The following is a 13,190-nucleotide window of genomic DNA, read 5'->3' as shown; positions in this document are numbered from 1 at the left end:
CTGCTCCATCCAATGTCCGAGACGGCCAAGTACAGTGCTCGGCTATCTCCATCAGTCTCGTAGACAACAAATGGAGCTAAATGATAACTTGCCAAGATAGGACAACCCCAACGTAGATGTTCTACCATAAATTTTAATCACCGCTACATCTAAATAGGGAGCAGCCATAAAAATAGGATTCGTCAGCACAGATATGAAGATGGTCTAAGGCTACGATACACAAATTTTTGAGGAGTTCAAAAATTACAAGCTTTTCAAGTGGAGACCACTTTAGGAAACCCTCTTTTTTGGAGAGTTTTTATTTTTCTGAAGAGTTTTTTTTTCCCTTCAGTGTTTTTTTGCAACCTTTTGCTTTGGCAATGCAGAGATTGGAGCATATTCCATCAGGAAGTGACATGCACTTCTTTTTTTTTTTCACCACCAATTGTTTGGAAAAATAAATGCTCAAATAGCTCCTTGTATGTAAATCAAAATGGATGGATTTTGGAAGGAGTCAATTTTTCTTAAATAACTCACTGTGAATACAGCCTAAAGCTATGTTCACATGTCCAGTAATCATCCGTTAGAACGGATCCAGCAGCAATCCGTTGACAGGGATCCATTTTTTGCTCACTGGATCAGTTTCAAATGGAAGAAAATGTCTGGCTATTTAAAGGTTCTGTTTTTCATAGACTTCAATGTTAAAAAAAACTGATCCAGTTAAAATCTATTTTTTTTTTTAGACGGACAAAAAAGTTGTGTCTGCTCAACCATTTTTGTCAACTGATTGCTGCTGGATCCGTTCTAACGGATGATTACTGGACATGTGAACATTGCGGAGCACAACATCAAGATAAGTGAGCCAAGAGTAGTGCTGTATGTTTGTGGCATTGCTTTTCTGAAGTATAGTTAGCCAATTGGCCGAGATATTTTGTAGGAATAGTTGAAGTACTTGCCAGGGCTGTGTAGTCAGGGACGGTGTCCATTTTGGTGGAGTCGGAATCGGAGTCGATATAAAAAGGACAGACTCCAACTCCTAAAATATATAATAAATTGGGTACAGTAGTTCAATGCAGTTTGTGGGGAATATTTTTTCATAAGAATTTTGGAAAGTTCTGAAATGTCCTATAAATGTCTGTCCTATTCCTGATCTAAGGGTCTAGACTTTTAGCGGAGATTAATCTGTGCTACAGTAAATTTATCACTTAAACATGAGTCATGTATGAGGGAGTCGGAGTGGTGGAGTCGGATTCAGAGTCCGGTGTCAAGGAAATTGAGGAGTCAGAGGTTTGACTTACCGACTCCACAGCCCTGGTACTTAGCAAACGTGTCCAGTGGCCACCGTAAAAGCGATCCTGTATCTTTTTTTATCTTTGCATTAAATTACTCAAATTAAGGGACCCTCTTCATTCAATTATTAGTCCTAAAGGATATGCTATCCTCCCTAGGTCATGGCTGCGGTCCATGAATTATCTTGATAATCTCAGATTAGGTGTCACTGACATTATATACAGGATTCACTAAAAATGATAAAAAAAAAAAGACTCATAGCCTTCCCAACAAGTTTCGCCTAACCAGGCTTCCTCAGGGGGCTTGGGATATTTATAGCCCCGGCTCCTCCCCTTAACAAGTTTCGCCTAACCAGGCTTCCTCAGGAGGCTGGGGATATTTATAGCCCCAGCTTCCGTCCCCAACAAGTTTCGCCTAACCAGGCTTCCTCAGGAGGCTGGGGATATTTATAGACCCAGCTTCCTTCCCCAACAAGTTTCGCCAAACTAGGCTTCCTCAGGGGGCTTGGGATATTTATAGCCCCAGCTCCCCCCTTTAACAAGTTTCACCTAACCAGGCTTCCTCAGGAGACTGGGGCTATTTATAGCCACAGCCCTCCCATCCCATTCTCTGAGGAAGCCTGGTAAACTTGTTGGGGAGAATATGAGTCTATTTTTAATCATCTTTAGTGAATCCTGTATATAATGTCAGTGACACCTAATCTGAGAGATTATCAAGCCAATTCATGGACTGCATCCATGACCTAGGTAGGTTACTATATCCTCTAGGATTAATGAATTGAATGAAGAGGGTCCCTTGATTTGAGTAATTTAATCAAAGATAATAAAAATAGTAACGCGATTCTGTATTTTTTTTTTTTTAAGTATGACCACATGTATTAATACAATTTAAGTAAAAGTCAAGTTTTATCACACTATCCCTTAAATAGGGTTTATTTACCCTTTGGGTAATCTGTTACTTTAATTTTCGTCCCTAAAGGGTTGCTTGAACATCTCTTTGTTTACAGTGGCCACCATAATCCCATTGTTGGCTAAAAAAAAAGTCTCCTTTTGGGATACTTTGGGCCGGTATGAGTATATCGCCATCAGAAGCATAAAACGAGTCTAATTCTGCTACGTAGAGTCTGTATGTTGTTAGCTAGTTCACGTCACCTCAATTAACTTAATGTCTTCGCAGCAGATCAGGTCAGAAAGCCCCTCTTTTTTAATAAGATCATGAAACGGCACGGATCATTCAGGCTTGCCCTGACTTGATAGAACATGAGTAGAAGAACACTGGACGGGATTAGCTATCATCTCATCTCAATTACCACTTGGCCGTTCCACTCGAATTATTGCAGTCTACTGAGCCGCGCACGACATTAAATATAGAGATACAGAAGCTTTTAGCACAACATCAATTATCTACCCTGCTTTCTTCCATATGAAGCGCTCGGCATACAGGATCTGTTCCTGACATTTTTTTCTCCATTTTCAAATTTTTGTGTGGAGACATCTGTGATTTTGCTTCTTTATCAGGACATACGAGAACGGAGTAATCCTTGGCCGCCCAGCTGTTGCAAAGCGGCAGCTTCTATGATGCTCCGACTCATTTTCCTTTTATTCCGAGACACAAATGGCGCTGATCTGTCAGCTTTTCACTGCAAACATAATATGTATCTCCTGTGCATGTACTGTGCGATTGTGAGAGAAAAACACATCCCTGGACCAATGGGGGCGAATGTAAGAACAGTCCAAACAAGCTTTTCTTAAAGTGAGTCTGCACCTTTGACTCAGTCTATTAGAAGGTCTAAAACTCTGTACCAATTAATTTCTTAAAGGGGTAAAATGAAGACCCATTGCTAGGATAGGACATCGCTTTATAACCAGTGGGGTACTAACTCTTGGACCTCAACAATCCTGAAAATTAAAGGTCTTAAGCCTTCCTCCCTTCGAAAGATGCACATACACCTTGGAAGACTGTGGGCTGAATGAACGTTCTCTCGACTACCCCAACCTAAGTGTTCATGAAGAAAGGGGAGAAAGCCACTGCCAGACACTTCTGGCGGAAAGTTATCTATTGTGGAAACAAATGGATTCGGAATTTACTTTGCACGATCTTTCTCTCCCCCTGATGTAGTCTGTTGGAGGAGAGTCCTGAGGCTCCCATTGACATTAGATGGTCGATAGATCTTGCCGATATTGGCGGTTCAGCCAACATTGATGTGTAACCTTGAGTTTTCCTTCACGAGGCATTGCAGGCCTCCTGGCTATGCAAGAACCTGTAGTTGGCCGTATTCACTTGAAAGGGTGGCTAGGGTGTCATGGTGCATGGCTAGGCTAAGTTGGTCCATCGCTAGGGTATTTTGGTGCATGGCTAGGGTTCTTCGGTGCATGGCTAGGGTATGTTGGCGCGTTTCCAGGGTACTCTGGTGCATGGCTAGGCTACGTTGGTCCATCTTTAGGGTACGTTGGCGCATGGCTAGGGTTCGTCGGCGCATGGCTAGGGTACGTCAGCCCTTGGCTAGGGTACCTTGGTGCATGATTAGGGTGCAAATAAGATCAGCAAAGAGAATGCAGGGATAAACTAGCCCTTTCTTTCTCGGAATTGATGGCAGGTAACATAGTTTGGGTGACCATTGATCACAATGTGCTGGGATACCCTAGTAATAGACCTATAATGGGCACAACCATTTCTAGAGAACCCGGCTTCATTAATAACGCTATAATAGCGGTTAGGGACAGATTTCTATATTCTAATAACGTGTATTATGTGCATTACTAATGCTGCATCTTTGAAGAATGAACTTTTATTCTGCAGCGCCCCATATGCAGTTGCAGCAGGACTAGTGCAGAGGGACATCTCTTTCCCCCCGGACTAGTCATAGGACGTATTTTGTAATCACACCCAGGGAGGGATGATTAAGAGGATCTGATATCAAACATCCCATTTCCAAGGGTTCCAAAACCAAGATCTGTAAGATTTGCTCAGCATTGTGGCAGCTTGTTTTTAAAGAACAGTCAGTCAACCCCTTCAAGAATTTCACGACATTTTACAATTGTACATGTGAGCGAACCGATACGTACCCAACCAGAGGGCACCATCTGTATCCAGTTGTTTTGCCCCAAATGGAGATGATCCAAAGACTGGAGCCTCATTGCCAACTTGTAGGATGCCATCCCTGTTATTTCTGCAAAATATACCACACACAACATGAAGAGGCATGAAGTAACCTTATAATACAGTCATTTTATGAAGGGCAGCAATGTCCAGAATGCAGTGACCACAATTAAAGGACAATGTCAATGATGTTGTTAAACTTATACTACATTAGGGTTAACTTACACCCCAACGCTGCATCTCAAATTCCTCTTGTATCCGCCAATCTCTTGGCGCATTCACACAGCCGCCACCTGACCCCAATGTTTTTACAATTTCTGCAATGGCAGAGTACATTGTGTCCCTCATACTCCAACCTTGGCATGTGAAGCATCCAGAGAGCTCAGAGCCACAGTGATTTCCTCCCCCCATGGGCGGCAGCCATCCAAAACTATGGCTTACCAGTCCCCATAGAGAGTCCTGTCGTCCATGGAATGTAATGTGACTACAAATCCTACATAACCTAACCCCTTACATGCCAAGTAGAAGAAACCCTAATATGTACCTACGTTTTAAGATTACTGCAGGCTTTTGACTGTCTTGATGGTCTTTACAGTAATCATCTCAAAGTAGTGGACCAGTCTTATCCTCTCCTTTGTGTTAGAACCTTGCTCTTAGGTTTTTTCCTTTGCTGGTCACATGACCTTGTTGGCCTATTTAATCCTGCTCCGCCCTTCTGGCTTTGCTGGACTTCATTGTATAACTACTTTCTAGCTAGCCTGTGCTCTGTATCTAACTCTGTTAGTTTGCTTGGTCTACGGACCTCAGTGTTCTATATATTTTGTTTGTTTGTCTGTCTGCTACTATTTCTGTTAGGAGGTGTCCCATTTTCCTCCCAGTCCTTAGTACTTGTAGGGATTCCTTCCCCACATCTATAGGTCTCCGTACAGACTAGCTTAGGACTTTTGCAGGTCTGATCGCAGGATCAGGTCCCCTGTTACATCGTAGGGATAAAGCTGAGTTCTATCGTAGGGACAGATCTCCTCTCTTTCCTTAGCTCTGGTAGCAGAACATAACAGTAAGTCCAGCCTGCAAATTCTCTAAGGAAAGATTTTTCTGTTCCATCATGGTGTCGGTTCAGGATTTGGCTCATCGCCTGCAGGGACTCTCTCTGGAGGTGGCCGAGCTCCGTCAGCACGTGAGTAACTGTCCTGGAGCACATTTCTTGGAGCCTAAGGTATGTTTGCCGGATTTATTTTTTGGTGAACACCGAGAATTTTTTTCATTTAAAAATGCTTGCTTATTGTATTTTCGTTTGAGACCCAAGTCCTCTGGGGATGAATCCCAGCGCATAGGGTTCATAATGTCACTTTTGCGCAAAGAGCCTCAGGAGTGGGCCTTTTCTTTGCAACCTAGTGATACATGCTTCAGATCAGTGGATAGTTTTTTTTCTGCTTTGGGGCTATTATATGATGATCCTGACCGTGTCGCATCAGCTGAGACTGAGTTAAGACGTTTGAGACAGGGATCAGGTAATGTGGAAAAATATTGTACTCATTTCCGTCGATGGTCTACTCAAACAGGGTGGAACGATTCTGCTCTGAAAAGTCTATTTCTTGCTGGGCTCAATGAAAGGGTTAAAGACCTGCTAATTGCTTATCCTACACCTGAAGATTTGCAACAGGCTATGCAATTAGCTATACGGGTGGATAGGAGACTGCGTGCAAGGGTTAATGAGAGCAAATCCTCTGCTATGTCAGTTTCTGGTTATGAGAATGTGTGTACCAACAGTGGTGAACCGATGGAGATTGGATCGGTGGCACCTCGCTCTCAAGAAAACGACCGTAGATTTTTTGAAGGCTTGTGTTTCTATTGCGGAAAATCTGGTCATTTGATTAAAGGCTGTGAGCTTCGTATGAAGAAAGAAAAAAAAATGGTCAGTCATGCCCGTATTGCCTGTTTAAATTCCAAGGGTGTATTTTTAGCTGCTTCCACGATTGCTCAGGAAAAATTAATGGAATTTCGGGTGTTTGTCGATTGTGGGTCTACTCTGAATGTAATTGATGGGGGATTCTTGGAAAGACTCAATTTAAAACCCGAACCTTTATCATCCCCCATTGCTGTGGTTTCTGTGGATGGTTCCCCTTTGAAGAATATTACTCTCAAGGTCTGTGAATTTCCTCTCACTATTAATGGTGTTCACCATGAGAAATTGGATTTGGTAGTTTTGAATAACTTGCCTTCTCCAGTAATATTGGGATTGCCCTGGTTAAAATTTCACAATCCTGTACTGGATTGGTCTACCAGTGAAATTAAATCCTGGAGCCATAAATGTTATGACAAGTGTTGTAACGGGCGTATTGCAGCTTTGGATAGGGGAGAATTGCCTGTTCCTATTCAGGATTTTTGGAGAGTTTTTTCTGAGAAGGAATCGCAGGTTTTGCCTCCCCATAGAGACTATGATTGTTCTATTGAATTTGTCCCTGGAGCGATTCTTCCTAAAAGTCGTTTATTTAACCTTACTATTCCTGAGAGGAAGGCTTTGGAGGAATACATACAGACAAGTTTGGCCGCCGGTCACATTAGGCCTTCTAAGTCTCCTGTGGCGGTTGGATTTTTTTTTGTAAAAAAAAAAGGACGGCGGTTTACGTCCTTGTCTGGATTTTCGTGAGATTAACAAAATTACTGTACGCAATCCTTACCCACTGCCATTGATTCCTGATTTATTTAACCAGTTAATGGGGACCAAGTGGTTCTCTAAAATTGACCTTAAGGGGGCATACAATCTGTTGCGCATGAAGGAGGGTGACGAATGGAAGACTGCTTTTAACACTCCTGTGGGTCATTTTGAGAATCTGGTTATGCCTTTTGGTCTTACTAATGCTCCTGCATTTTTTCAGAATCTTATTAATGACATCCTTAGACCTTTGATCGGCAAAAATGTGGTTGTGTATTTGGATGACATTTTGATTTATTCGCCGGATCTGGAGTCTCATTGGCGGAGCGTACGTGAGGTATTACAGTTGTTAATGGACAATTCGCTTTTTGCTAAGCTGGAGAAATGTGAGTTCGCTGTACAGAGAATTAGTTTTTTGGGTTACATTATCTCCAGCGAAGGTTTTGAGATGGACCCGGTTAAAGTTCAAGCTGTACAGGAATGGCCTAGGCCTATTGGTTTGAAATCGATACAGAGGTTTTTAGGTTTCGCCAATTATTACAGAAAATTCATAAAAAAATTTTCTAGTATTGTCAAACCTCTGACCGATCTCACCAGGAAAGGTGCTGATGCGGTTCAATGGTCTTCTGAGGCTATTGAAGCTTTTGTGTATCTCAAGGAGAGGTTCACCTCTGCTCCCATCCTTATGCAGCCTGATGTGACTAAGCCGTTTTTGGTTGAGGTTGATGCTTCCTCTGTGGGGGTTGGCGCAGTATTGTCTCAGGATAACGGGGATGGATTACATCCCTGTGCCATTTTTTCAAAAAAATTTTCAGAGACTGAACTGAATTACGATATTGGTAATCGGGAATTATTGGCTATTAAACTCGCATTTAAACACTGGCGCCACTTCTTGGAAGGTGCGGAATTTCCCGTTCAGGTTCTTACGGATCATAAAAATCTGATATATCTTGATGCTGCCAAGCGCCTGAATGCCCGTCAGGCTAGGTGGGCACTGTTTTTCTCGCGGTTTAATTTCTCCGTTACTTACATCCCTGGTACTAAGAATGTTAAGGCGGATGCCTTGTCTCGCAGTTTTTCTCCCATAGTCGGTGCTGAGAAAGAGGAGAACATTTTACAAGAAGGTGTTGTGATAGCTGCTTTGGACTCCGTTTTGGAAGATGAGATTCTTAAAGCACAGGAGAATGCCCCATCTAACACTCCTCATGGGAGGTTGTTTGTGCCTGGGACCTTTAGGAGAGATTTGTTTGTTGAGTGTCACGAATCTCGGTTGGCAGGTCATCCCGGAATCTCTGAGACCAAGAGACTGGTGGGTCGCAGTTTTTGGTGGCCTGGATGGCAGAAGGAAGTCATTAAGTGGGTGCGTCAATGTACTATATGTGCTAGATCTAAGTCCTCACATACTCCTGCTGCGGGGTTGCTTTGTCCTTTGGAGGTTCCCAGTGCTCCTTGGACACATTTGGCTATGGACTTTATAACTGACCTTCCCCCCTCTGAGGGTTTTACTGTCATCTGGGTGGTCGTGGACCGTTTTAGCAAGATGTGTCACTTGGTTCCCTTCGTTAAACTGCCCTGCGCTAAATCTCTCGCTAAGGCCTTTGTCAAGGAAATTGTCAGACTTCATGGCGTTCCTACTGACATTGTTTCTGATAGGGGTCCTCAGTTCGTGGCTCGTTTTTGGCGTGCCTTTTGTGACAGGTTGGGAGTTCATTTATCGTTCTCGTCCGGATATCATCCTGAATCTAATGGCCAGACAGAAAGGAAAAACCAGGATGTTGAGCAGTTCTTGCGTTGTTTTGTGGCAGACAATCAAGAGGGGTGGTCTGAGTTTCTGCCACTTGCTGAATTTGCTCTGAACAATCATACATCTTCTTCTGCTGGTTGTTCGCCTTTTTTTTGTTGTTCTGGGAGACATCCGTCGTTTGGGTCGTTCTCCAAGTTGGGATCTGCCGTGCCTGAGGAGGAGAATTTTTCCGGTGATTTGGAGAGAGTTTGGACGGATGTGCGTGGTAATCTTCAGGAGGCCAACAGAAAATCTAAAGACTACTTTGATAGGAAACGACAGGAGGTTTTGTTCGCTGTTGGTGACATGGTTTGGTTGTCCTCTAGGAATCTGCGGTTGAGGATTCCTTCTAAGAAATTGGGTCCCAAGTTTGTAGGGCCCTTTAAGGTGCTTCAGGTTGTCAACCAATCTGCTGTTAGGTTGGAGGTTCCTACCTCCTGGAGAATTAATCCGGTATTTCATGTCTCTCTGTTAAAAAAAGCTGTTGTGTCGGATGGTGACGCCTCTGCCTCTGTTCCTCCGGTGGTGGAGGACGGGGAATATGAAATTTCTCGCATCCTTAACTCTAGACGGTATAGAGGTAGTTTGCAGTATCTTGTGGCCTGGAAAGGTTTCGGACCCGAGGATAACTCTTGGGTGAGGTCAGATGATGTTTCCGCGTCCAGACTTATCAGAGCGTTTCACAGGAGATTTCCTGATAAGCCTGGTCCTAGGGGATCCGGAGGATCCTCTTAGAAGGGGGGGTACTGTTAGAACCTTGCTCTTAGGTTTTTTCCTTTGCTGGTCACATGACCTTGTTGGCCTATTTAATCCTGCTCCGCCCTTCTGGCTTTGCTGGACTTCATTGTATAACTACTTTCTAGCTAGCCTGTGCTCTGTATCTAACTCTGTTAGTTTGCTTGGTCTACGGACCTCAGTGTTCTATATATTTTGTTTGTTTGTCTGTCTGCTACTATTTCTGTTAGGAGGTGTCCCATTTTCCTCCCAGTCCTTAGTACTTGTAGGGATTTCTTCCCCACATCTATAGGTCTCCGTACAGACTAGCTTAGGACTTTTGCAGGTCTGATCGCAGGATCAGGTCCCCTGTTACATCGTAGGGATAAAGCTGAGTTCTATCGTAGGGACAGATCTCCTCTCTTTCCTTAGCTCTGGTAGCAGAACATAACACTTTGATTTAGTCGTGGATATGTTTAGTTTATACAATCTGGAAGACCCTCGGTTAAGACAGGCAAACTATGTTTTCCGATTGTTCATAATTGAACTTTATTAAATGATTTCTCATAGTTCTGTAGGTCAGCCGGTCAGACATCATTGTGCACAAAGGTACAAATTCTTGCCTTCATCGCAATGATGAGGTCTTAGTAGCGATAGAGAATGGTCCAGAGGAATGCCCTGGAATTTGGAGCAGACAAGCCCTCGCACGCCTATGTTAGCTTTTCCACCCGTTTGCCATTCTGCAGATGCCTCACTCTATTCTTATCCCAGGGGGCAGTGAAGGGCATAACGGACAGACATAATCCCAGGCATATGCTTACTTGACCCAGTGCACCCATTTCCACGTCTACTAACAAATATCAGAAGTCTAATAAGGATCGGACGAGATTTGAGGCTAAATTTGTATTCTTACCCCTTTGACCAGTTTAAAGCCCTTCCCATTCATTTTTTGTTCACATGAAACCTTCTTACATTTTGTTTTACCACGTCTTACCTCAGTGCTTTAATGCGAATCCACTGATTGGTGTTCACCGGAACTGTAGAACGGAGGACAACCGGCTTAGATCCTAGATCATAGGTCATCTGAACATATCCTCCTACCACAGCAAGAGCGATGTAGTCAGAGCGTTCTGTTCCTTTTCCACTCCATAGAATGAGACCCTGAGTGGCTTCGGTCTTGATGCTCAACTCAAACTGGTTGGTTAGGAGGGCTTTCTCGCTGTAGGAAGAAACCACAATAAGTATTCATGTATGCTATGTGGATAGAGCAATGTGAGGCCCTCACTTGTCTTGGTTATAACAAGATCATTAGACCTTAAACTGTGAATCCCATACAGAATATCTATAAAGGAGACTTACCCATGTTTGGAGACCTCGTATGGCCCATATAGTACATTTGAAAGGTCACCCCTCATCTCTAATATTCTCATTATCATTGTGATATAGATTTACTATCTTTGGTTGGTCAACTACTAAGAGGCCAGATTCATTTGGACGATACGACAGGATCAATCAGTTCATATGAATAATTGATTTTGTAAATGGTTAATTTATCATATGTTACAGAATATAATTTTCTTACTGTCGAATGATTGGGTATGATGGCACCCACGAAACAATTTAGGGGCTAACATTACAGAATTCCCTATAGTCCTGCCTCAAGAAAAGATTAGACGTCAAAGGTTGGGGGGGCTTCTTCTAATCCGCTAAATGGCATTTGGGATAAGGGGTGCATTTTTTTTTTAGGTGAGCCCATTACCTTAGGTTTGGTAAAGTACTTTATAAAACTTCTGCCCGGTGAAACAATGACTATACATACAATATCCATACGGAATCACATCACAAGTACAAACCACCAAGAGCACATTCACAAGACAACACCACAATATTACAAAACGCCTCCACTTTCCATATTTAGGGCTGGCTGGTATATGTATAGTTAGGGGATACGTCTTATGACGGAATTAGCAAAACTTCTGGATTCTTTCACCCACACAGCAACAGCTGAGAAGACAGGGGAAGTTCCCCAAGGGAAAAACCAGGTTGGGTGATAGGGACAGTGGGTTCATATACTATTACAGTTTCTGTTATGAGAACTTACTTTTTTTTTTTTTAGTCATCACTGTCACCATTGTCTCTTAGAAAGAGTGAGAAGGGAACATATACAAGTTAGGCTCAAGGTTACAAGATAAAATCTCTCGGATTGAACCTACACCAGGAAGTAGATCACGCATTGATTTGTGGCATGGAGCTTTCTGTCTTCTCTGTTGTATACAATAACGAAAGGACTTATGATTAGGGATGAGTGGACCCGTGGAAATTCGGGTTCTGGTACCTGACCTGAACTTTAGTCCAAAGTTCAGTTTGGGTGCTAGAACTCTACCCGAACTTAAACCAGAACATTTAAGCTGGAAAAATTCTCTCTCTCTTCCCGGACTTCTCCTGGAACTCCGAACATTGCAACGGACTTCCAGGAAAAGTCCGTGTTCGGCGCTTAGCACCGGACATTAACTGTCCGGTACGAACCCTGAACTTTTACATTCGGGTTTGCTCATCTATGCTAATGATTATTCCGCCGACAGTTTTTATTTTTTTCTGACTCTACCATACACATGCACACTCAGCTTGGCCGAGCGCGTGTGCACTTTTGCTAGAGTGAATAGAATAAGTCGCTGCCCATAAGTAGTTTACCTCCCATGAGGTCAAAAGTGGTTTTTCACTTTCAGCTGAGTGGACCCTAAATTCTTGCAGGCATGTAAAGGAAGTCCGGATGCTGCTCGCCCTCCTACGCCAGCTCTCTGCAGCCAAAACACTAAGATCTGGAGCGACTTCAGAGATGACGTCCATCAACGATACAACCAATCACTGAGCTCAGCAGAACAATGATCGTCAATGTGACGTCACTACTAGAGATGAGCGACCCCGAACACAAATATTCAGCATTTGTACTGGACAGTCACTCTCCGGGGCTGAACGCCAAACACGGACTTTCCTCGTAAGTCCGTTGCAGTGTTCGAAGTTCGAGAGTATGTTCAAGAGTGAGTTAGAGAGCAAGAGAATTTTTTCCTTTCAAGTTAGTCTTCTTTATTTTCAATGGGGTTCAGGTTCGGGTTCTGGTTGAAGCACCAGAACCCAAATTTCCACCAGTCCGCTCATCCCTAGTCACCACTGCAGTCAAGACACAAATTGAAGCAGGGGGGGAAAGGAGTGAGATACTGCAAGTATTTGGGGTTCACTTTACTAAAAGTGGAAAACCCAATGAGCATTGAAATTATTTATCATAGCACACAAAATGATTAGCCGATCCTACGATAACGTTTTTTCCTAGTGTCCGTGGGGGCCTTAAAAGATTTTACAAGTTGAAGAGTGAACCAGAAAAGATAGGGGTTAATATATATAATTAAGTCAATATCTTAATGTTTTTTTAATTGCCTATGGAAAGCTTGTCCATCATCAAAGCCATGGAAGTAAACTTGCTCATAATGATAAAATTGTTGTTTCCCTTAAGAAACCGTGGAGTTTCCATTCAATTCAAACAGCAAGAGTTGCTAATGTCTTGATATGTGGGCGTAAAGGTTCACGAAATGCATTCCACTGGCACAAGTGACCTAATGTGCCAAGTTAGCAGAATCGGGTGATGTATAGTAAAAGGTCAACAGATATCTCCTG

The 13,190-nt window shown here is 43.0% G+C and overlaps 1 protein-coding gene and 1 long non-coding RNA gene across 12 annotated transcripts in view; one reads left to right on the top strand and one right to left on the bottom strand.

Annotated features, from left to right (window-relative positions):
* The window catches only part of AGRN (agrin), a 568,214-nt gene that overhangs the window by 4,422 nt on the left and 550,602 nt on the right, over nt 1-13,190 (bottom strand). For all 11 annotated transcript variants that reach the window (XM_073656959.1, XM_073656964.1, XM_073656966.1 and 8 more), the window contains 2 exons: nt 10,516-10,740; nt 4,335-4,438 (listed from right to left, as the gene is read on the bottom strand). In XM_073656959.1, coding sequence (XP_073513060.1) covers nt 4,335-4,438; nt 10,516-10,740 — 329 coding nt within the window. The remainder of the gene's footprint in view (nt 1-4,334; nt 4,439-10,515; nt 10,741-13,190) is intronic.
* Nucleotides 1-13,190, top strand: part of LOC141172587 (uncharacterized) — a 119,296-nt gene that overhangs the window by 98,584 nt on the left and 7,522 nt on the right. The window lies entirely within an intron of this gene.

Source organism: Phyllobates terribilis, unplaced genomic scaffold (assembly GCF_046119375.1).
Source record: "Phyllobates terribilis strain yellow unplaced genomic scaffold, ASM4611937v1 Scaffold_12__6_contigs__length_324123572, whole genome shotgun sequence".
NCBI lineage: Eukaryota > Metazoa > Chordata > Amphibia > Anura > Dendrobatidae > Phyllobates > Phyllobates terribilis.
This window is presented reverse-complemented; position numbering and strand designations above follow the sequence as displayed.